This window comes from Pistacia vera, unplaced genomic scaffold (assembly GCF_008641045.1).
Source record: "Pistacia vera cultivar Batoury unplaced genomic scaffold, PisVer_v2 Contig553, whole genome shotgun sequence".
Lineage (NCBI taxonomy): Eukaryota > Viridiplantae > Streptophyta > Magnoliopsida > Sapindales > Anacardiaceae > Pistacia > Pistacia vera.
In genome coordinates this window covers 30,628-54,137 of record NW_022196394.1, presented here as the reverse complement: position 1 = coordinate 54,137, position 23,510 = coordinate 30,628, and the positions used below count along the sequence as shown (strand labels likewise).

Sequence of the window (23,510 nt, the reverse complement as noted above, 5' to 3'; positions counted from 1 at the left end):
AGAAAATAACAGAAATATCAAACACCAATACTCCTCAACAAGAAGAACCATGTTTCAAACAAATCCAGCAATCCATTACCATAACAAATCCATCAATCCACCAAAGAGAAGAGAACAAGTGTTAAGTGTGTACCTTGAAGTCCCGAACTTGAAGTTGAAGCTTGGAAAGAGAACAAGAGATGAAGAAAAGTTGAAAACGTGAAGATTTGAGGAAGAAAAGCTGAAGAAGAGCTGAAGTAAGGAAGAACAAAGAAGAAGTGAAGAACTGAAGACCGAGATCTGCTTTAATTTTTAGTAAAAAACCCACAAAACGACGTCGTTTTGGGGGTGACCTTTTTGTTTTTTTTTGTTTTTTTTCAATAATTCGTGAATAATTCGCGAATTATTCGCGAATTATACAAATATTCCAATAATTCGCGAATAATTTGGCAGCCATTGTCAAAATACGTATATACGCGTTTTATACGCGAATTATACGGTTAGCCGTATAATTCACGTATAAAACGCGTATTTACTAACTAGGGGGATGTCACCTTCTATGAGCAAATTTTCCCCTTTAAATGGTCAACCACAAACATGTCTATCTTTCCCCCAGATTCATTTTTAGAAATAGATTCATCTGACACATATACTAGACAAAATCCTCTACATATAGACAGTTTTCCTGTACCACAAACAGATCCAACTGTGACCTCTAGCTCATTACATATGCTAGAATCACCTAGTCCACCATTTCTACCAAATGAATACCCTGCAAATTTGAACCAAACCAACCCTACACCCTTACGGAGATCAACCAGAGCTACAAAGCCACCTATATGGACCATAGATTTCCATTGTCCCACACTTCCTTCTTCATCACAAACTCACATTGTGAAATATCCAATTTCGGATAACATTGATTATTCTCACATTTCGCCTAAATATCAAGCCTTCCTTGAAAAAATTTCTTCTTTAACTGAACCAACCAGCTTTACCCAAGCTTCCAAAGATCCTAAATGGGTTGAAGCCATGTCAAAAGAAATAAAAGCTTTAGAGGACAATCATACATGGTCATTGGTTCGCTTGCCTCCTGGAAAAAATCCAATTAGGTGTAAATGGGTGTATAAATTGAAATTTAAAGCTGATGGTACTCTAGAGAGGTGTAAAGCTAGGTCGGTGGCAAAATGTTACACACAACAAGCTATAATTGATTATAAGAAAACATTTTCCTCGGTTGTTAAAATGGTGACAGTAAGAGCCATTATAGCTTTAGCTTCCATTAATGATTGGTCGTTGTATCATCTTGATGTTGACAATGCATTTCTACAAGGTGATTTAACTAAGGAAATTTATATGTCTTTACCCCAAGGTTTTACCAAACCACCTGGACAGAATCTTGTTTGTAGACTTCATAAGTCTTTATATGGCCTTAAGCATGCCTCTAGGGCCTGAAAGTTTAAGCTTACTTCAGCTTTAATTCAAGGAGGATTCTCTCAATCAAAATCTGAATACTCTTTATTTGTTAAGAGGCATGGTACTCAGATTGTGGTTGTCCTTGTATATGTTGATGATATAGTTATCATTGGGAGCAGTTCTTCCTTAATAGATAAAGCTAAACAGTTACTTCACTCCAATTTTAAGCTTAAAGATTTAGGATTGCTTAGATATTTTCTTGGTCTTGAGGTAGCAAGATCAGCCAAAGGGATAACTATATGTCAATGTAACTATGCCTTAGAGTTGATTTCTATTACTGGTATGTCAAGTGCTAGACCTGCCATCATTTCTCTTGATCAACATGTGAAATTCACCTCTTCGGATTATGATAAGCAATTCAACATTACTGGAGATCCCTTGTTACCAGATACTTCCATCTATCAGTAGTTTATAGGTAAACTTCTTTACTTATGTATGACTTGTCCAGATTTGAGCTACAAGGTAAACTTGTTAAGTCAGTTTATGCATGCACCTAAAGAATCCCATATGCAAGCAGCTTTGAAGATTGTAAAGTATGTCATAGTTGCTCCTGGTTTAGGATTATTTTTCTCATTTGACAATAAATTGCAAGTTAATGCTTATTGTGATTCAGATTGGACCTTTTATTTACTAACAAGAAGGCCAGTTATTGGGTTTTGTGTTTTCTTGGGTAATTCTCTTATATCTTGGAAATCTAAGAAGCAGGTGACAGTATCATGATCTTCCTCAGAAGTTGAATACAGGGCAATGACCTCAGCTGTTTGTGAAATTGTTAGGACAGTGCAACTGCTTTCTTAACTTGGTTATCCTCCTTATCTGTTGTTCCTCTTTTTTGTGACAATCAATCAACTTTACACATTGCTTCTAATCCGATGTTTCATGAGCGTACCAATCACATTGACATTGATTGTCATTTGGTCCGAGAAAAGATATAGGCTGGTCTCATTCAAACCAAATATTGATCAGTAGGCAAATATTCTCACCAATGCTCTTCGGAGTCAATTACATCATCATTTTTTGTCCAAGTTGGGAGTATTCAACCTTTACCACTCACCAACTTGAGGGGGGGTATTGAAGATATATTCAGCTATATTCAGCCAGCTCTATTCAGTTCAATCTAATGTTGACTATTAGTCAAATGTAGTGCAGTGTAAACTAGTGTTTTCAATAAATGTAACATAATGGTTGTAAATGTAGTTAGCTGGGGGTAGTTGAGTAAATGTAGTTAGCTGAGGTTAGTTGAGTAAATTCACTATAGATATGTTAGCTGAAAAGTGTTGTATATACTTAAGATACAAAAGAAAAAATGGGTGTAATTCCCGTCAATGAATGAAATGCTCTTCTGCAAAATTTTTTCTCTTCTACTCAAAATCTAATAATCTCTTCTACATTTCTTCACAAAACCATGATGGCACCATTTTTTGCCTTCCTTCCATACACAATCCTCGCTGTTTCCTTCCTCCTTTTTCTCTATCACTTCACCAAAAAGAAGAAGTTCTTATGGAACTTACCACTCCTCGGAATGTTACTGGAATTTCTGCTCAACATCGACCAAATTCATGAGAAAATCACTCAAATTCTTGGAGCAAATATGGGGACATTTCTCCTTAAAGGTGCTTGGCTTGGTCAAATGGACACATTGATCACCTGTGATCCTGCAATTGTGAACTGCGTGATAAAGGAAAAATTTTCAGGCTATCACAAGGGAGATGAGTGGAGGAAACGGTTCGAATTCTTCGGAAATCATAGTTTGTTCAACACTGATTTCGACGAATGGAAGATCCATCGAAATACTTTTCGAAGCTTTATAAGTCACCAGCAGAGCCAGCAGGCTGTCGCGAAAACCATTCGGAGAATCTTAGAGAATGGACTCATCCCAGTTCTTGAGCAGTCCTCTAAACAATGTCAAGTGTTGGACTTGCAAGATTTGTTCAAGAGGTATACCTTTGATTTTGCTTCTTCGATGGTCACTGGGCATAACCCTAATTCTCTTTGCATTGGATTACCGAAAAATCCGGTTCCTGAAGCCCTAGACGATGCATGGGAGGCCATAATCTTGCGATTTCTTTTACCGGAGAGCTTGTGGAAGTTGCAGAGATGGTTAGGGCTTGGGAAAGAAAGAAAAATGAGCGGAGGAAGGGAAGTTGTCGATGGGTTTTGCGCTAAGCAGATATCGATGAATAGAAAGAAATTGAGTGAAGGAAAAACAAGAATCAGCTTTGAAGATGAAGAGGGTTTCAATTTTGTGAACTGTTATTTGACAGGAAATGAAGAGAATTCTCCAAAAGTTTCTAATGAAGTTATCAAAGATAACATGGTGAATTTTATTTTTGCAACTGCTGACACAAGTAGTACAGCTCTCACTTGGTTCTTCTGGATGCTTGAGAAAAACCCTATTGTTGAGAAGAAAATTAGGGAAGAAATAGAAAGAAATTTGCCAAAAAAGGGAGATGGGAAGAATATTAGATTGTTCCAACTGGAGGAGTTGAATAAGTTGATCTATCTTCATGCAGCTCTTTGTGAAGCCCTAAGGCTGTTCCCTCCAGCGCCGATACAAATCCGAACCCCGCTTCAATCCGAAACTTTACCTGGTGGGCATTGTGTCGATGATAAGACCAACGTTCTAATCTTCCTGTATGGAATGGCGAGAATGCCATCGGTTTGGGGAGATGACTGTCTTGAATACAAGCCGGAGAGATGGATCACGGAGGATGGAGGAATTAAACATGAGCCAACACATAAATTCTTCTCTTTCAATGCTGGGCCAAGGATTTGTCTAGGCAGGGACATTGCTTTTAATTTAATGAAGGCCATTGCAGCAACATTCATCCATAACTACAATTTTCAAGTGCTCGAAAATCACCCTGTAACCCCTACTTTAAGTGTCATGTTTCGCATGAAGTTTGGGTTATTGGTTAAGGTTAGGAACAAATCCGCTTAATTTATGTTGTAATATATTATGGTAAGTTCTGAAGTTTTATTAGTTTGATGTATCGATTATGTCATAAGATATATATGTATCTGGTTAATAAGTCTCTTTCTATTATGTTTTAATTTTACATGTTCAATAATAATATGATTATGTTTGTATGTAATGATACATATGTAATGTTTTTTATTTTGGTAATCATTAGGGTTTGGACTAGTTTACGTACACCTTAATTAATTATTCGTGGTCTTGAAGTTAACGGCCTATAACATTATATATATATAATGTTATAGGATTTACTTGTGACATAAACGGATTATAGGACGTTGTTTTATTAGTGTGACGTATAGATTACTTGGTAAAACCAGTAAATCCATTTAACTATTAAATCTCTTTCTTATGTTAGGATTTTTTTTTTTTTTTTTTTTTTTTTAACCGGTAATTATCTCTCATGCAGCTCGAAGACAAAATTAGTATAGCTAAACCAATGACTAAAGGGTGTACTTACTATCCAGTTACAAGAGGAGAGATTATTTTAGAAGCTTCTGTATTGCATGATAATATTTTTATCATTCTATGTTTCAACTATACATATAAGGGCATCTCCAACCCACACCATTTTGGTGTAAAAAACGTCAAAATGGTGTGGGTTGTTGCTCCAACCATGCGCCAAGCGCCACACCAAAATGGCGTGGCACTGTAGCACTATTAAAATATAATTTTTTTTTCCTTTTTTCTAATTTTGTTAAGTTAATTTGAGTATTAAATTTTAAATCAAAAATCACACCAAATTTGATTATTTGTATTCAATTTAATTTGATTATTATTTATAATAATAAATTCATAATAATGATATAATTCAAAAATGATGAAAAATTAAAAATAAAACTTTATTAAATGCAAATATTAAACTACAATAACTCAAAATAAGAATTAACACTAATTTAAAAATATTCTCAATGTTTAATTAATATATACAAAAATAATGAGTAAAATAGATTAATTGTTGATTATTACAATAAAAGAAAAAGAAAAAGAATATTCTAAAAAATATTCTAAAAAATATTCGTTTTGATGTAATATTTGGTATAGTGGGTTGGAGATGGAATATTATTTTACACCAAAATTTGCACTAATTTGGTGCAATGGGTTAAAGATGGTCTAAGTGCTGCTATAGAACTTAAGTACTTGTGATTTAAATGCATTAAAAAAAAAAAAAGGTTTAAGAGGACATTATACTTCCAAGTTGACGTCCAGGGCGTTAGTTAACTTCTGGTATTTAGGATTTTGTGTTTTCAAGGGGCAAGACTTGTATGTCCCATGACAAATTATTAAGTAAATTATTAGTTTATAATTACATAAATTATTAATTTTTATTTTTATTAAAAAGGGGTGTAAGTTACCGTATGTAATCTTTTATTAGTAGAGATAATTGAAGTCTATTAAGTAATTAATTATGTAGAGGGATAAAATACATAAATGTAAATACAGATAAAATGACAATTAAGCCAAGTCATGGAATTAAAAATCGCAGTTAATAGTTATTTATATGGTATATGATTTGGACTAAATTAAAGAAAAATGGGACGGCAAAAATTTCAAATTAATAAAGACAAGTAGAATCCCATAAGGTAAAGAGAGATTATAGAAAAGACTTCTCCATAGGAAAAAATTAGTTTTTTTTTTTTTTTTTTTTTTTTTTTTTTTTTTTTTTTTGAGGCCTACCCTCAGAGGGACTGGTTGCTTCTTATATGTGCCAACCCTAACTATTAAATTATGGGTTTATGTATATATGTCTGATTTTCTTTCCATAAACCTTGATGTGATGAGGAAATCTAATAAGTAGAAAATGATGAAACATCCACGTCCTTATGGGTAAAGGGCTATCTTTAGGTACACTTTTTTAGAAACCGACTAAAAAAGTTTAAGCATATATAATACTAGAGATAAAAGAAATTTACATGGATTTCTCATATAAAGTGATGTGGTAAGAGATGAATGAAAGAGTGAATTCCATTCATCTCTTCCCATAACACTTTAAATAAATCTTTGTAAAAAATTTTGTACCTCTAACATTATCCAAACTAATTAATAATTAAGGAAAATAAATTAAAAAAATAAAAAAAATCCAACAATCTCTCCTTAACCTAGTTTAAAAAAGTGCGGGCCCTTTTTTTTAAAAAAAAAAATTTAATTAATTATTAGTTTAGGGGCATTTATATCTTTAAGTTTTGAGGCTTTTTAGTGTATTTTGAAATTATACTTTCTCATTAAATTTATGGAAAAAAATATCTTCATTTCATCTCCAATAAAAAGTCCTCACTAAGTCACTGGTAATCTAAAGTATTACATTTTCAAAAATTATTTAAAATATATACAATGTAACCTTATGCTAAACAATTAATTTATGTTATTGTTTTGTTATGAATGGCATGTAACTAATATCCCCTTACCCTCAGTATGGGTAATTGAAGTAATCAATATGTTTAAAGGTGCAGGTAAATCTCGGTCAAATTTTAATTGTCTTATAATCTTGCATAAAGAAAGTCTTTTTAAGTTATAAATAGTATGATATTATGGGTAATGTAAAATCTACCTGTACGGAAGGAGGTCTGATCCCTTGAGGTTGAGGCCACTAGCGATCCGCTGCACCTGCACACGTAGAGAAACACACGCGTGATGCGAATGGGAAACACCGGTGTGGTGTTTGCCGTAGGCACTCCGACGCTCAAGTCACTAGGTTGAAGGGAAATATAGTGAGGGCTAGGAATAAAGGTTACCAGAAGTCTAGTCGGGGACTGTGACTACGGCGGTGATATGAGGCTCTCAAGTCAGAGCTTTAGGTGTGAAGGTTGAATGTCCCTTGTGAGAGGGCTGGCCTCTGCTTATATAGTGACTGTCTGGTCTCCCAATTCTGGTAGAAGTAGGAGTCCTAGTATGACTCTAATGCAAACTCTAGAAGAATTAGGGCCGTGGTGAGCTGTCTTACCAGTGTCCGAGTAGGAAGGTAATTTTGATTAGGAGAATTAACTTCGAACAGGAAAGTGATCAGGAATGGGAAGTATTCTGAGGAGATCGTGGGCTCTATAGTCATCCATGGATTTGAGGAATGGGCTGGGATTAGGAGGCTCGTGCCCATGTGGTTTGGGCCAGCTACACATTGTACCGAATGGGCCTCACCCGGTAGGGTCATATCAGGATTGGGCTTGGCTTCTTCTTCAGCGTCGCGCCCATTCTCCTATTTGGGCCAAGGACAATTTTTGGCCCTAACAGTTTGCCCCCCACTCTCTGAGTTAAGAGTTTCTTGAGTCAGAGAGTAGGAAGCGATTGATAGGTGCTCGGTTGTTCTTCTGGGATGACCGGTTGTTGGTGTAGTTGATCCTGTAGATGATTGTTCCAGGGTCGTTCGGTACGTCCGACCGATTGGAAAGAGGAGATCATTTCACAGCCTGGATGCTCACTCGGCATGCCGGGTGGAGCGAGGTAGGAAGTTCATTGATCAAAAATCGTTCGCTCGGTCGATATGTGTGGATGACCTAGTGGATGAGATACGAGAACCCTAATTATAGGTTTCTTGTTCGTCCGCAATGGAAGGGCGAACAAGCGGGACCTCCTTGTTCTAAAGGGGGCCGAAACATGCTGTTCCAAGCCGATCGACCAGTCGGCCGGACCTTCTAGTCTGGAGAAGCGTGGGGCTTTGCGAGTGCTTCGAAGGGCTGAGTCGGTCAGGGGGAGAGGGCAATCGAGTGGAACGGATACGCGAGCCTTGACCTCTGGATGTTCTTTCGTCCGCTACAGAAGGATGAGAGGGCGAGGACTGTTTTCAATATAGTGAGTTCGGGCCGGGTCATCCCAGGCTGATCAACCAGGTGGGAGCAATGTACTTGCTCGGTCGTGAGGATAGGGCGAAGGAGTACAGCTCGTACAGTTTTGCGGTCTCCTAGGCGCTACGAATGTTTGCCACGCGTTCGGTGGGGATTGACTCCTCATTTTCAAGGCGGGAAAACGAAACGGCTCCTGGCCATTGTGCAGTGGGAAGCCGCCACGTGTCTGCTTCTGTCAGACCTCTTCTATAAAAACTGGTGAATGGTCTGTTCAGATTCCATTCGCGTTTTTTTTTCTGCAACTTGGTTTTTTCTTCTTCCTCTCCAGTTTTCATTTTCATTCTAATTTCCCTGAGCAGCGATGGTTTCCTTCTTTTGTTTTCGGGACGGCTTTACGGTGAGTATTGTTCCCTTTCATCTTTTTTGTTGGTTCGTTTGGTTAGTTTTGGTTTTGTTTGCGGGAGAGATTGAGATATTTGGGTTTTTGGAGAAGAGGGAAATTTTTTGAAGTTTTTGGGAACTTTGAGGGGGATTTGAGGTGTTTAGGTCACGTATTTTACCCAAAAAAAAGATGTGCATTTGGGATTTTCCGGTGGGTTTTTAACTGTTTTAGACGGAATTTCGCGAAGGCAAAGTCGGGTTTAGTTTGGACTCGTTCGGTCGGTCTTCCTGACCGAACAAGAAATTGTGGGTGTTTTGGGGGGTTAGGTCTTCCAGTCTGTCTAACCGAGTGGAGGGATGTGCGAAGTGGATTAGAGAGTCGGTCGGTCGGTCATCCTGACCGAATGGGTGGTTGTGTTTGGGTTAGTGTCCAGGCCGATCAGTCGGTCACCAGGGGCGATCCAAGGGATACCTGATAAGGGATCTGCTGAGTCAGTCACCTAGGGTGAGCCAAGAAAAGCGAAAATCGGGAGCTGGGTCGGTCGACCAAGGTTTAGTTTGAGCTTCTTCGGGTCAGTAGGCTGGTACTGAGCATTTTTGGCAGCCAGGGCGAGTTCTTTCGATCGGTCTATTGGATGGGGCGACTGGCTACCTAGGATTCTCTCTCGGTAGGACGGGTCGACTAAGATTGAAGGGGCTGATTTTGGGGGTCGTCGTGCGGCGTTGAAGGGCGACCAGTAGCTAGGTTGATACTTGAGTGGCTCAGTTTTAGTTTTAAAAGAAACGAGTCGGTCGGTTGGGACGGGCGACTGATCCGATGTCAGAAGATACGTCAGCAGGTTCGAGTCAAGGTGTAGTGGACGTCGGGGATGAGTATGAGCATGCCCCGACTATCGTGATGATGCCTGAAGGTAGCGTCCCGGTGGGCGTACCGACTGGAGTTAGTGTAGTCGCTCCAAGGGCGAGTCAGGCTGGGCCGAGTGTCTCGGGCAGGCATGAGCAGAGTGGGGAAGACTCCAGAGGGGCTGGCAATCTATCTTCGTCCAGCAGTAGCTCCGAGGAAGAGCCGAGCCAGCAGGGCAGTGGGATTCTGACCAGGGATTATCCGCCCATGCTTAAAGATGGTGACGTGTGGCGCATCCGTACATTGTATCATATCCCTATTTTGGTCGACATCCGGACCCTGCGGTCGTATGAGCAGGTTGATTGGGAAGCTGTGGGCTGGGTCTGTGTTTATAAGAAGTGGTTTCATGACAGGTTAAGGTTGCCTGTGCCTCGCCTCGTCTGGGAGGTGCTGAACCACTTCATGATTGCCCCTTCCCAGCTTATGCAGAACGCTTGGAGATTGCTGATGGCTCTGGAGGATTTGTGTGTTCGACACCAAGTTATGTTCGGGTTGCACGAGCTGCTGTACTCGTACTTCCTGAAGGAGAACGATAAGGAGAAGGGCCGATATTTGCTCAACTTGAGGCATAACCGGTCTCACCAGGTGACTGACCTGCAGTCCAGTGATAAGAACTGGAAAGACCGCTACTTCTTCTTGAGGGGTCAGGCCGTTTTTGGAGAGAAGGGCCCGGGCGAGATCCCGATCGGCTGGTGAGCTACTGGTGAAGACTTGTTTCTTTCATTCTTTTGATTACTAAATCTTGATTGTATTTTTTGTTTGCAGAGCTTGAGTTCAATCGGGCCGGGCAGAGCGGAGATGGCTTGGACGTGGCGACTCAGAGGGTGTTAGCTATCCCATTGGAGCAGAGGGATTGGTGGGTGGTGCTTGCGGAGTCTAACTTGAGGACCAGCATTCTTTGGGCTGGGGTAGAGCCGATACAGAGAGGTACTCCCTTCCCCTCGCTGAAGCAGACTTGGGACGTTCTCCTAAGTCGATACTATAATCAGCTGATTTTTGGTAAGTCCGGGCTGAACCCACTAACTGTTGGAGAGTTGGCAATTGCAGAGTCACTTATGAAGAAGTTGAGCATCCCAAGTGCGAGCGAGTCCATCGCCAGACATCGAGAGAAGAGGAGGAGGGAGTCGGTGGCCAGGGCGGACGCGAGGGTTGAGGACATACTGGCAACGCCGCCCAGTCAGTAGCCGTCGACCCAGCAGCCTTCAGCGAAAGCCGGGTCGTCCCAGGCTACCGTTGTGGATGAGGAGGCCGGGACTATTACTATCACGATTCCGGCTACTGCGTCGACTTATTCTGACGCGACCTCTATGAGTAAGCTGGCCAACTCTTTTTTGTTCCCGATTGACGAGGCGCGCCTGAACCAGATGGGTGCAGTTGCTGCAGCCGATTGGGGCGTATCCCGCGCCGTTCAGGTATGGCAGTACTTGTTCATTTTCCCTGTTGTTGACTTTGTTCTCATTGTTGAGTTTTGTTGTGCAGGTATTCACTAGCAGTCTTCATCTGAGGAAGTCTGTCGTGGCGCAGGAGAAGCGGATACAGGATTTATCCAAGGCCAACACTGGTTTACGCCAGAGGGAGGCAGCGTCCCGGAAGGCTGAGCAGGAGAGTCAGTAGCGCCTCAGGGATAGTGAGGCCGAGGTCACGAGGTTACGGCGCGAGTTGGCCGAGAGGACCGCGGAGGTCCAGTCCCTCAGGGAGCAGTGCATCTCCATTGCTGATGACGCCATTATTAAGGCCCTAGGTGAGCTTATGCTGGAGTTTAAGGAAGGGCGGACCTCTCATTGGGATCCGGATGAAGACATTCTGCTCATGCAGGAGTTGTTGGAAGAAGAAACTAGTCATCCGGCGGGGCAGGACGAAGGGCGGGCGCCTGAATTTAGTCAGCCAGGGCAATTGGGTGTTGGTGACGTGAGCGACCAAGCTGCGGGGCCGAGCACTGGCGGTGCAGACATGGCGACTGATTTGGTGATGGAGGATGAGGTTCATGCTGAGGATGCTTAGCGCTTCCTTTTATTTTTGTATTTTGGGGCCTATGATGCCCTTGTCTGGTGTCTGTGCCATTTTTGTATTCTGAACTGGGGCGTTTGATGCCATATATACCACTTTTTGACTGTTCTGATTTCTAATTTTGTCTTCTTGGATGAATGAACTGTTCTTTATTTCTCTTGTATGCGCGTTATGTTTGTGTATGTTACCTTCGCGTGGCCCAATAGCTAAGGCGCGTAGGTCTTATGTTGGGCTGGGTTGGTACTTTGTTTGTCAATGGTGTAGGAATCATTCATTCGGTTTGGCCGGCCGAGTGTGTAGTCCCCTGGATGGGTGACGTTGCATCTTCAGTTTAGTTCTTAGGTCGAATGAGGCTGGTCCCAAGGTGCCAAGTCTTGGATCGAGCAGGCCGATCTAAAGGTGTCATCGTGACTTGAGCGGGGTTGATTCGAATGTGAGTAATTCATCGGGCAAGGCCGATTTGAGAGGTGTCCGTATGTATCAGGCAAGGCCGATTAGAAGGTGTCCGAACGTTCATCGGGCAAGGCCGATTTGAAGGTGTCCGTTCTTTCATTGGGCAAGGCCGATTTGAAGGTGTCCGAACGTTCATCGGGCAAGGCCAATTTGAAGGTGTCCGAACGTTCATCGGGCAAGGCCGATTTGAAGGTGTCCGTACGTTCATCGGAAAAGGTCGATTTGGAGGTGTCTGTACGTTCATCGGGCAAGGCCGATTTGAAGCTGTCCGAACATTCATCGGGCAAGGCCAATTTGAAGGTGTAAGCAATTCGTCGACCGGGGTCAATTTGAAGATGAAAACTTCTGAATAATACTTCATTAAATGTTTGGCCATGAGGTCGACTGTCTAAGAGGAGGTGGATAGGCCCACTCATCCTTAAAAAATGAAACAAAAACAAATTCTCAAAAAAGACAAGGTTCACCTAGAAGTAGTAGCGTTTGAGGTGAACGACATTCCAGCTATTATTGATGTCTTTGCCCTCGGGGGTCTGGAGTTTGTAAGCCCCCTTCCCTAATGCTTCGATTATTTTGTAGGGACCTTCCCAGGTGGGACCGAGTTTGCCAGAGTTGATCTCCTTGGTGTTTTGGAAGACCTTGTGGAGGACCCAGTCGCCTGTTTTGAAGGTACGGATCCTCACGTTGCTGTTATAATGTCGGGTTGCCTGTTGCTGGTAAACTGCATTGCGGATGCTCGCCCGTTCCCGTAACTCATCCACAGTGTCTAGGTTCTGGCAAAGGTCGTGACTGTTTGATTCCTCGTTCGCCCATTGAAGCCTAGTGGATGGAACTTACACTTCAGCTAGAATGATTGCTTCGGAACCGTATGTCAGGGAGAATGGAGTTTCACCGGTTGATGATCGAGCCGTCGTTCGGTATGACCAGAGGACTCCAGGTAGCTCATCTGCCCATGCGCCCTTAGCTTTTTGCAGTTGTTTCTTCAATGTCTGTATAATGGTCTTGTTTGATGACTCGGCTTGGCCGTTAGACTAGGGGTTGTGGGGTGTTGAGAAGCTCAATTTTATTCCCCACATGTCACAGAAATCCCTGAAGCCTGAACTAATGAATTGGGACCCATTATCGGTGACAATCTCCTTTGGTATTCCGAACCTGCAGATCACATTCTTCCAGATGAAAACTTTTATCTCTTGATCTCTAACTTGAGCGAAGGCTTCGGCTTCGATCCACTTGGTGAAGTAGTCTGTCATAGCCAACATGAAGACTCGTTGTCCTGGTGCAGTAGGTAGCTTTCCCACGATGTCCATTCCCCACTTCATGAACGGCCACGGTGTGAGAATGGAATGGAGTCGTTCTGGTGGGAGGTGTGAGACGTGAGCAAACCTCTGACATTTGTCGCATTTCTTTGCGTAAGCGGTCGAGTCGTGCGTATGGTCGGCCAGTAGTACCCCGCAGTAATCGCCCGGTGTGCCAGACTGTGCCCCCTCACGTGGTTGCCGCATTCGCCTTCGTGGAGTTCGGCTATAACACTTTGGGCTTCTTCTGGGCTTATGCATTTCAGATAAGGGCCCGAGAATGACTTTCTGAGGAGTTGGCCCTCATGTATGGTAAATCTGGCGGCTCTTGCTTTCAGTCAGTGGGCTTCGTTCTTGTCAGTCGGGAGCTCATCGTCTTCTAGGTATCTTATTATTGGGGTCATCCAGCAGTCGGCTTGTTCAATGCCCATGGCCTTTATGGGAGACTTGTTCGGTGGTGGTACCTTCCAGTTGGCTGGCCACTACATAAATAAGAGGGGAATGGATGACTGGGAGGAACATGAGAGTGCTGAGCCAAGGTTGGCGAGGGTGTCGGCGTGGTAGTTCTCGGTTCTGGGGATCTATACTATTGAAAACTCTTCGAATTCGGTCTGCAGCTCTTTGACCATGCTCAGATAGGATGTCATCTTTGAATCACGTGCTTGATACGTACCTTGTAGTTGATTGACTACGAGTTGGGAGTCCAACTTCACTTCTAGTCTCTTGGCTCCTATTTCTCTGGCCAAAGAAAGTCCTGCTAGGAGGGCTTCATATTCGGCCTCGTTATTCATGCACTTGAACCCACACCGGATTGCTCGCTGGATGATGTCTCCCTCTGGTGCGATCAGTACTATTCTGAGTCCGCTTCCATTGACATTGCTCGATCCGTCTACTAGGAGAGTCCACTTTAAGAGTGGTGCGCCGTTCATGCATAGTAATTCTCTTTCGGCCTGAGTGGTGGTGCTTGGTGTGAAGTCGGCAATGAAGTCTGCCAGAGCTGGGGACTTGACGGCGGTACAGGATTGGTAGGCTATATCGAACTCACTAAGTTCTACCATCCATTGCATGAGTCGGCCTGATAGTTCTGGTTTGTGTACTATCTTCTTGAGTGGGAAGGAGGTGATTACAACAATGGGGTGGCACTGAAAGTACGGCCTGAGCTTTCTGGACGCATGGACGAGGGTGAGGGCCAGTTTTTCCAGTTGACTGTACTGCGTTTCTGCGTCGAGAAGCGACTTGCTCACGTAGTAGACTGGTAATTGCTTTGATTCTTCTTCTCGAACTAGTACTGCCGAGATGGCTGTCTCTAAGACCGCTAGGTAGGAGTAGAGCTTCTCCCCGTCCACAGGTTTGGAAAGAAGTGGTGGTGTGGTCAGATACCTCTTCAGCTGTTGTAAGGCTTCTTCGCAGGTAAGGTTCCAGTCAAAATTCTTGGACTTCTTGAGGGCGTGGAAGAATAGGTGACATTTATCAGCTGATCTAGAGATGAAACGGCTCAGGGCGGCCACTCGTCCTGCAAGGCGCTGGACATCTCTGATGCAAGTCGGGGATGGTATGTTGAGGACCGCTCTGATCTGGTCGGGGTTTGCTTCTATCCCTCGCTGAGTAACCATGTAGCCCAAGAATTTACCTGATAAGACGCCGAATAAGCACTTGTCTGGGTTCAGCTTCATGTTGTCCTTCCGGAGAACGGTGAATGCCTGGCTAAGGTGGTCAAGGTGTTGTTCGGCGATCAGGGACTTGACGAGCATGTCATCGATGTACACCTCCATGGTCTTCCCTAAGTGGTCAGAGAACATTTTATTGACCAGACGTTGGTAGGTGGCCCCAACGTTCTTCAATCCAAATGGCATCACTTTGTAACAGTAGGTTTCCCTCTCGGTGATGAAGGCTGTCTTCTCCTGGTCATCCGAATGCATCAGAATCTGGTTGTATCCGGAGAAAGTATCCATGAAACTGAGGAGTTCATGCCCTGCGGTCGCATCTACTATCATGTCGATATGTGGGAGTGAGAAAGAATCCTTGGGGCAGGCTTTGTTCAGGTCAGTGAAGTCGATGCAAACTCTCCACTTTCCGTTCTTTTTCTTTACGACGACAGCGTTCGCCAACCATTCGGGGTAGTGGACCTCTCTGATCATGTCGTTGCTTAGGAGCTTTTCAACCTCTTCATTGATGATCCGGTTTCACTCAGGTGCGAATTTCCTCCTCTTCTACTTGACTAGTAGGTGATCCGGATCTGCCTTGAGCTGGTAGACCATTGCGTCTGGATTGATTCCGGTCATGTCGGCGTGGGACCAGGCGAAGCAGTCTTCGTTCCGTCTGAGAAATTCTATCAGCTTCTCTCTTGTCTCGGGTTTGAGGCGGGAGCCTATTTGTGTCTTTCTCTCTGGGTCGTCCGGATGTATCTGCACTTCGTCCAACTCCTCAATAGTCGGTTGATCGGGCTCGGTTCAAGGGGTTGGATGAGACTATAATTGCTATAAAGAGTTTCCCTTGCTTTTGAAGGCGTTCTTATAGCAATCCCTGGAAGCTTTAGGGTCACCCTTGATCTCCCGCACTACCCATTTGGTTGGGAACCTGATTGTCTGATGGAAGGTAGATGGCACTGCCCGCATGTCATGGATCCAGGGGTGGCCCAGAATGACGTTGTAGAGGGATGGGCAGTCGATCACCGAGAAGACTATCTGTTTGTTTACTCCGCCGGCATAGATAGGAATGATGATCTCCCCGATAGTGTATTTCTGTTCCGAGTTGAATCCAACCAGCAGTGTCGGTCGTCTGTTGATATTTGCTTCTTCCAGCCCCATTGCTTTTACTGCTTTGAGGAATAGGATATTTGCTGATGAACCTCTATCTACGAACACCCTATTCACTAGGATGTTGGCTATTTGCAGGGAGAGGACTAAGGCATCGTGGTAAGGAATGGCCAGGGTGACCGGTTCGTCATCTTCGAACTGAATCACTTGATGAGAGTATGACCTCGAGACCGGATGGACGGACTGGATTTCATGGTTGTTGGTTTTAGCATGCCGTTTGGCCAATGAGTAACTTGCCCCACTGATTTCTAATCCCCCGGAGATGCGTGAGCAGAAACCCTTAGGTGTGGGTTCTCGCGGAGGGGGCGACGGTTGTTTGGGGCCCTTCTGGCTAATGGTGTTCTTCCCCTTGTCAGTGAGTAGGTCCCGGAGATGTCCCCTCTTTAAAAGTGCGGCAACCTCGAGCCGCAATGCGATACAGTCCGTGGTGTTGTGCCCTTGATCGTTGTGGAATTCGTACCACTTGGTTGCGTCTCTCCTTGCCTCGGGATTGAGTTTACCAGGCCATTTGACGGTGGATCCCATTCCCTTAATTATCGCTACGACCTGGGTTGGTTCAACGTTGAGGTTGTACTCTGATATTTTGTGCTGGTTCGATCCGAAATGTCTGTTATCATTTCTCGCGGGTTGGCGATCATAAGGTCTTCTGATTCTGCCCATATTGCGTGCCGGAGGTTAGTAGCGGTGTTCTACCGGTCTAGGCTCTGGCTTCCTGTCACTCCGCCTTGGTTCATATCTGGAATGGGCAGCTTGGTTCATCTCATCCTCCTCCCATCTTATCTGGATAACGACTCGGGCCAGAGCGTCTTCCATTGTGGTGCAGCCCAGCTTTGTAAGTTCTTTGTATAGTTCTCCATCTGGGAGGAGGCCTTTTCTGAAAGCGCCCATAGCAGTCTCGGGGTTACATGAGGGAATCGAGATCTTCTCTTTGTTGAATCTACTAACAAACTCTCTTAATGGCTCTCTCCTTCGTTGGTATACTCGGTACAAGTCGACCGACAACTTCTCTAGCTTCTTGTTGCTGGAGAACTGTTCCACAAAGGTGTCGGTAAGCTGAGCGAATGAATCGATGGATCCGATCGGGAGGTTTGTATACCATTAGAGTGCCGACCCGGACAAACTAGAACCGAAACTTTTGCACATGCAGGCTTCTCTCAGCGGGCGGGGTATAGAGACAGTGAACATCCGCTGCTTGTATGAGACTATGTGGTCATCCGGGTCGGTGGTACCGTCATATGGTTTCATGTTGGGGATGGTGAATTTCTGGGGCATATCAGCCAGGGCGATCTCATCCACAAAGGGTGAATCGGCGTAACAATTTGGTCTGCTTTTCTTGGTTGGGACTGGCATCCCTGGAATGCGTCTCATTACTGCCTCCACGTCGGCCAGTCTCTTGGCCAGTAGTTACTCCACAAGGGAAGGGGATGCTATCCGGTCATCCCGTCTTACCAGGTCTGGTACATTTCGTTAGGTCATCCCTCGGGGGGTGGTCTGACAAATCATTCCGTTGTGCGCCCCTTGGTAGCATGGGTCTTCGTTCATCCCTTCCGGTTGGACGACTCCCATTGTCACTGTTCTATTATTCTTCCCTACATGAATGGTCAAGGGATTCGTCTGGTAGTCGTTCGGTCCGTCAGGATGGATGGGCTCAAGTGCTGAAGTTGGTTGGGTTTGGCCATTCAACCCGCGAGGGTGAGCCGAACCAGATGGGGTTTGTGTCTGGGTTGACTAGAGGTGAAGTGGGATGGAGGGGATGGGTTGATTCTGCGGGCTCTATATTCCTGGGTCGTTTTGATCATGAGGCAGGGATGGGTCGACTGGACAGCGTGCTGTTGGCATATCTTTATCTCCGTTAGTCAGAACGGAGTAGTCGGGCGCCAGTGCATTTAACTGACGCGGCCCTTTACCATAATCTGAGGGTCGATGCTTTGGTGTGGAGAGAGGTTGCATGGATGGGATAGTGGTATGGAACCGATTGGGGGGTGCTTGGTCGGGCAGAAACTCGAGATCGTAGAATCGACTTACTTTCTCCTTTAGCGACTGGTTCTCGACCCTAATGGAGGTGTTTTCGGCTTCCAGATTGGCCACCTTGTCCAAATTTTGTTGCATGAGTGCGGTCAAAGCCTCCAGTCTGGCCTCGAGGCCGGAGTTAACATCGTCGGGATTGTCAGCCATGGAATATTTCTCCACGTAGCAAGGTTCGTCAAGCCAAATGATTGCTAGAGGCCCCACGGTGGGCGTCAAACTGTAGACATAAAAATCTACTTGTATGGAAGGAGAGGGTCTGATTCCGTGAGGTTGAGGCCACTAGCGATCCGCTGCACCTGCACACGTAGAGAAACACACGCGTGAAGCGAACGGGAAACACCGGTGTGGTGTTTGCCGTAGGCACTCGACTCCAGCGCTCAAGTCAGCTAGGTTGAAGGGAAAATATAGTGAGGGCTAGGGAATAAGAGGTTACCGGAAGTCTAGTCGAGGACTGTGACTACGGCGGTGATATGAGGCTCTCAAGTCAGAGCTTTAGGTGTGAAGGTTGAATGTCCCTTGTGAGAGGGCTGGCCTCTGCTTATATAGTGACTGTCTGGTCTCCCAATTCTGGTAGAAGTAGGAGTCCTAGTATGACTCTAATGCAAACTCTAGAAGAATTAGGGCCGTGGTGAGTTGTCTTACCAGTGTCCGAGTAGGAAGGTAATTTTGATTAGGAGAATTAACTTCGAACAGGAAAGTGATTAGGAATGGGAAGTATTCTGAGGAGATCGTGGGCTCTATAGTCATCCATGGATTTGAGGAATGGGCTAGGATTAGGAGGCTCGTGCCCATGTGGTTTGGGCCGGCTACACATTGTACCGAATAGGCCTCACCCGGTAGGGTCATATCAGGATTGGGCTTGGCTTCTTCTTCAGCGTCGCACCCATTCTCCTATTTGGGCCAAAGACGATTTTTGGCCCTAACAATATATATGACCATTCAATAAAATTAGGTCATATATATATTTTAAACAATTATAACCGATATTTAGAATGATAGTGTTGATAGCAAAATCTTAGTTTCTGAAAAAACAAATCTTACTTTACACAATTTAAAGTTGTTGAAACTTGGCCGTGGTACTTGAGTATAATAAGTTATTCTCATCTTTATTTTATTTATTTACTAATGTATTTATATCACTTTGTTATGCAGAAAATCCAAAGAGGATAAAATCCTCTTTTCGCATGGAAATCTCTTGCGATATAGATCATATAATCAAGGTCGATGATTACACAACTTCTCATCTAAACAAATTTGAGTTTATCTTTAACTCAGTCATGCAATTGGTACTATATAAACCTAGTTGTAATCTATTTCTAAGAATGAAAAACAAGCCGTATAAAGTAAATTGTTGCCTCTTTGTAAACAAAATTACATTCAATAACATAAATAGTGGACGCAAGCCTTGGATTACAAGTAATCGAACCACTTTAAAAATTGTATGTTTGTTCATTGTGTTTGAGATTAATTCTAACTTATCCATCATTATGTTGTTTTACCGTTGATCTACCAGGATTGCGCATACATCCTACGCGATTTTCACTCTGTCAATCACGTATCTTTGATTGATGTAAATCTCTGCATCAACACACTTCAATTTATATATATAGAAAATCATATAGATAATTTATATGTGTAATATATTACATTTATGGTAAATAAATATATAGAAATTTACGACATGAAATAAGATTGGGCGTCATATAATATCACGACATCAAGAAGTACAATTACAAACATTCTATCAAACGTTTGTTTACTAATTAAGAAGCTACATGTACTAATAATTAAGTAGTACATAATATAAGTAAATTATTGAAAATTTTTACATAGCTTTACTCCAAAAATATTAACATAACAATTGTAAAAAAAATATTTTTAATAAAAATTTGAAAAACTTATAAAATATTATAAGTCTAAAATTCTGTAGAGATACTTAATTAAGGTGGCCTTTGATGTTTTATTTAAAAAATCAATTTATATCGAATAATTTAAAATTATAAACTTATGTAGGTAATATCTTAAAAATATTTTAGACCTTTGTTATTTTTTATGTTATTGTTTTCTCCATATATATAATTGCCAAAACATATATTTGTTCTTGTTTTTTTCTTTCTCGTTTGTAACTTTGATCTTTTAACTTGCAACATTTAATTATAAAGTAATACTAGCCTTACAAAGAGATATATAAAGAGTCATATAAAAAGTCAAATTTAGCCATTGAAAGAAGGGAAAGAGAGAGAGAAAAAAAGATAATCATAAATTTCAAGGACTGAATTTGATTATTTATATGACTCTTTGTAAGGCTAGTATTACTCTTAATTATGTACTTCTATTCTTTCATCGATATTTGTTCCAATATATGTAAGAATGGCAAATGAGTTTGGGTGGGTGGAGGCCCAACCCAATTAAACTTTATTTCTGGCCCATCCCAGGAAGTGATTTTTTTCAACCCCTATCAAGTTTTTTGGCATGACCCACTTTTAAATGTTTTTTGTTTTGATAAGTTTAACTTGAATGAAAATGATTAGAAAAGATATTATAATTCTATATACACTAATACTCTATTTTATAAGTATTATTGAGGCTTATCAAAAACTCTCCATAAACCCCACAAAAAAAAAAAAAAAAAAAAAAAAAATCTTTATAAAAATTAATATATAAACATACTATTTAAGCGAAAAATGTGATTGTCCAAAAATAGATTGGTTTTATTTATCACAAAAATAGAGTATCTGCTATCTCCTACTAATGGAAGCTAAGCTCCCCTCGAGAATTTTACTTCTCAAGGTGCATTTGGTTCTGACAATATTTTATTATAAAAAAGATAGGATTATCAATGAGATAGATAATCTTAAAAAGGTGTTTGGTTAGGGCCTTTGGAATATTACTCTGGTAGTCTATCTTTTAATCTGGTCATTACATTGTTTGATTTAGTAGGAAATAAAAGATTTCAGTAATCTTTCATTACTCAAGTAATATAAGAGGTGATATAAGGGGTTATGTGATCACCGATTCAAAGAGTGATATTTTAATATTAATGTGTTAATCCTATTTTTGTTCTAATTTTACCCTTAATAAAAATTCAGGACACAAATGCGCTCTTATTGATTTCAAATAACAATGAACCCAACTTGTTGAATGACTTCTTTAACCTCATTAGTTAATTATTTGGACAAAAATATTGTAAAGGGCATTTCAGTAAAATAATATATAAGTATTTTGGCTCCATTTGTTTCACTTTTCTCACCCTATCCTATTCCACTATCTGTCCTAAAAAATGAAAAATGTGTTTGTTTTAATATTGTTCAAAGTCCAATCATGTTCTATTTAACTCAAAACATTTAATAATTACTTTTCTTAATAAAAGTTTATAAATTAACAAAAACACCCCCACCCATCCAACTATTGCCAATAGTTGGCCACCACTGTTGAATGGTGGTCAGAATTCATCGAAATGGTGCATGACTGACTGGATCTGGTTGGTCGTGCACTAATCTGACTATTTTTTATCACATCCATGGTGGATCTAGTTGGAAAAGGCTAGGTCAGCACACGACTGGCTAGATCAAGCTGGTCATGTGCCATTTCAGCTACTTTTGCCCACCGTCCAGTGGTGATGGCCAGCTGCTGGCAATAGTTGGGTAGGTGGAGGTGTTTTTGTTAAGTTATAAACTTTAATTGTGAGGGGTGTTTAGTTAAATTAACAAATATAGGGGGTTAAAAGATAATCTAAATATCGAAAAAAATATCATCATTTCATCTCCAATAAAAAATCCTAACTAAGTCACTGGTAATCTAAAGTATTACATTTTCAAAACTTTATTTAAAGATATATACAATGTAACCTTATGCTAAACAATTAATTTATGTTAATTGTTGTTGTGCCTAAAAAATCGCACTGATGTCAGTACTAACCAATCAGAGTTCAGGAAGGCTTTATGTCATCTAAGAGTTGCCACGTCGCCCTAAGACAGAAGGGATATGACTGTCACCAACTCAGTAGATTCAAGTTTTGTCTATGAGTGGATGAGGACCGCACACTTATTCCAACTTTATCAAAATAAAAAGATAAGGATTAAGGAGTGGTCCCTACGTGTCATGACAACTTGCAGAAACACTTATTAAATTGACCTTAAAGGTGTATAAATTGACACTTCTCTTCATGAAAGAGGGGATTGGGCTATGAAAGCTAGGCATAGATATATTTGAGCTTCATTATTTCTTTCTGTAAGCAAAGTATTTCTTAATTTTTGTATGTCTTACGGGCAATATCATAGAAATAGTCAGAGAATTATAAAATAACAGTAGATATATGAGTTGCTTTAAGCATCCGAACCACTATAAAAACCTCTCTTATCAGTCTATTATTTATGTTGTTCCAACATATATAATCTCAACACCATATTCAAATCTCATGGATCCATCAAGTGTAATTTCTAAGACCCTCTTAGTATTTTGCACGTACAAGTCGTTGGTGTCCAAAATCAAACATCAACAATTGTTTTGGCATGAATGGCATGTAATATCTTCCTTTACCCTCAAGTATGGGTAAATTGAAGTAATCAATATGTTTAAAGGTGCAGGTTCTACTTGGTGCAGTGGTGTATTTCATTTGGGAGGAAAGGAACTTTAGGATCCTTAGAGGCCATAAGAGAAACAAAGATACTATTAAACATCTGATCTTTGATGCGGTGAGACTTAGAATCATCACTCTTCCCTTTAAACAAAATGAACAGACTTGGCGAGTAATGGAAGATTGGGGTATTCCTTTGAGGGACCTTGGACTTGCTAGGTTTTGCTTCTCCTTGCTGTGGTGCAAAATCAAACGGGAAGTCACTGTTGGTTTTTTCCATTTTACTTATCTTTTATCTCTTCCTATCTTGTTTGGTTTTGCAGCATGGTTTGTAAGTGGTTTTGGACTGACATGGGGTATAATCTATCAAACTGGGGAGATCTTACTATGGTAATTTGGGAGCAGCAATAGGGCTTAAAAGTTATTGAGATCTGGTGGTCTAACAGAACTTTTACGTGGAGAAATTGTTGTTTACTAAAGGGAGTCTATTCTGGAGGGCAAATTCAAATATGGTTGCTTGGCTTTAGTTGGTGTTGGCAGAGTGGAGGCCGAGACTGCTGGATTTCTAAATTACTATGGAAAAAGCTGCATCATCAACTGAATGTGATGTGTTTTTTGCTCATGCTCAACCTTTATAACCAACTATCATTAACTCTTTTGGATAAACACGGTTTCTATGACAGGCCTAAACTTCGTAAATACGATTTTTTGTCCTCAGGCTGGTTTTTGAGTAAGCTTGATGCCTTTAGTAACTGTTACCAGGAGTGAATATGTGGGAGAACAAGCTGATATTGTGCAGATTTTGGCCTATTTATAGAATGCATCCTGTTTGGCGTCATAAGCAT

The 23,510-nt window shown here is 41.8% G+C and overlaps 3 protein-coding genes across 3 annotated transcripts; 1 reads left to right on the top strand and 2 right to left on the bottom strand.

Moving 5' to 3' along the window:
- Positions 1–2,863: 2,863 nt before the first annotated feature.
- On the top strand, positions 2,864–4,396 carry LOC116108091 (alkane hydroxylase MAH1-like). The gene has a single exon (XM_031394379.1). The coding sequence runs from the start codon at positions 2,864–2,866 to the stop codon at positions 4,394–4,396; it is 1,533 nt and encodes a 510-aa protein (XP_031250239.1).
- A 9,430-nt stretch (positions 4,397–13,826) lies between these two features.
- LOC116108090 lies at positions 13,827–15,239 on the bottom strand. Its single transcript, XM_031394378.1, has 3 exons — positions 15,054–15,239; positions 14,876–14,949; positions 13,827–14,778 (listed from the first exon to the last, which is right to left on the bottom strand). Exons 1-3 carry the CDS (start codon positions 15,237–15,239, stop codon positions 13,827–13,829), a joined length of 1,212 nt encoding a protein of 403 aa, XP_031250238.1.
- Positions 15,240–15,722: 483 nt separating this feature from the next.
- Positions 15,723–16,586, bottom strand: LOC116108089. Its single transcript, XM_031394377.1, has one exon. The coding sequence runs from the start codon at positions 16,584–16,586 to the stop codon at positions 15,723–15,725; it is 864 nt and encodes a 287-aa protein (XP_031250237.1).
- Between the last annotated feature and the right edge of the window lie 6,924 nt (positions 16,587–23,510).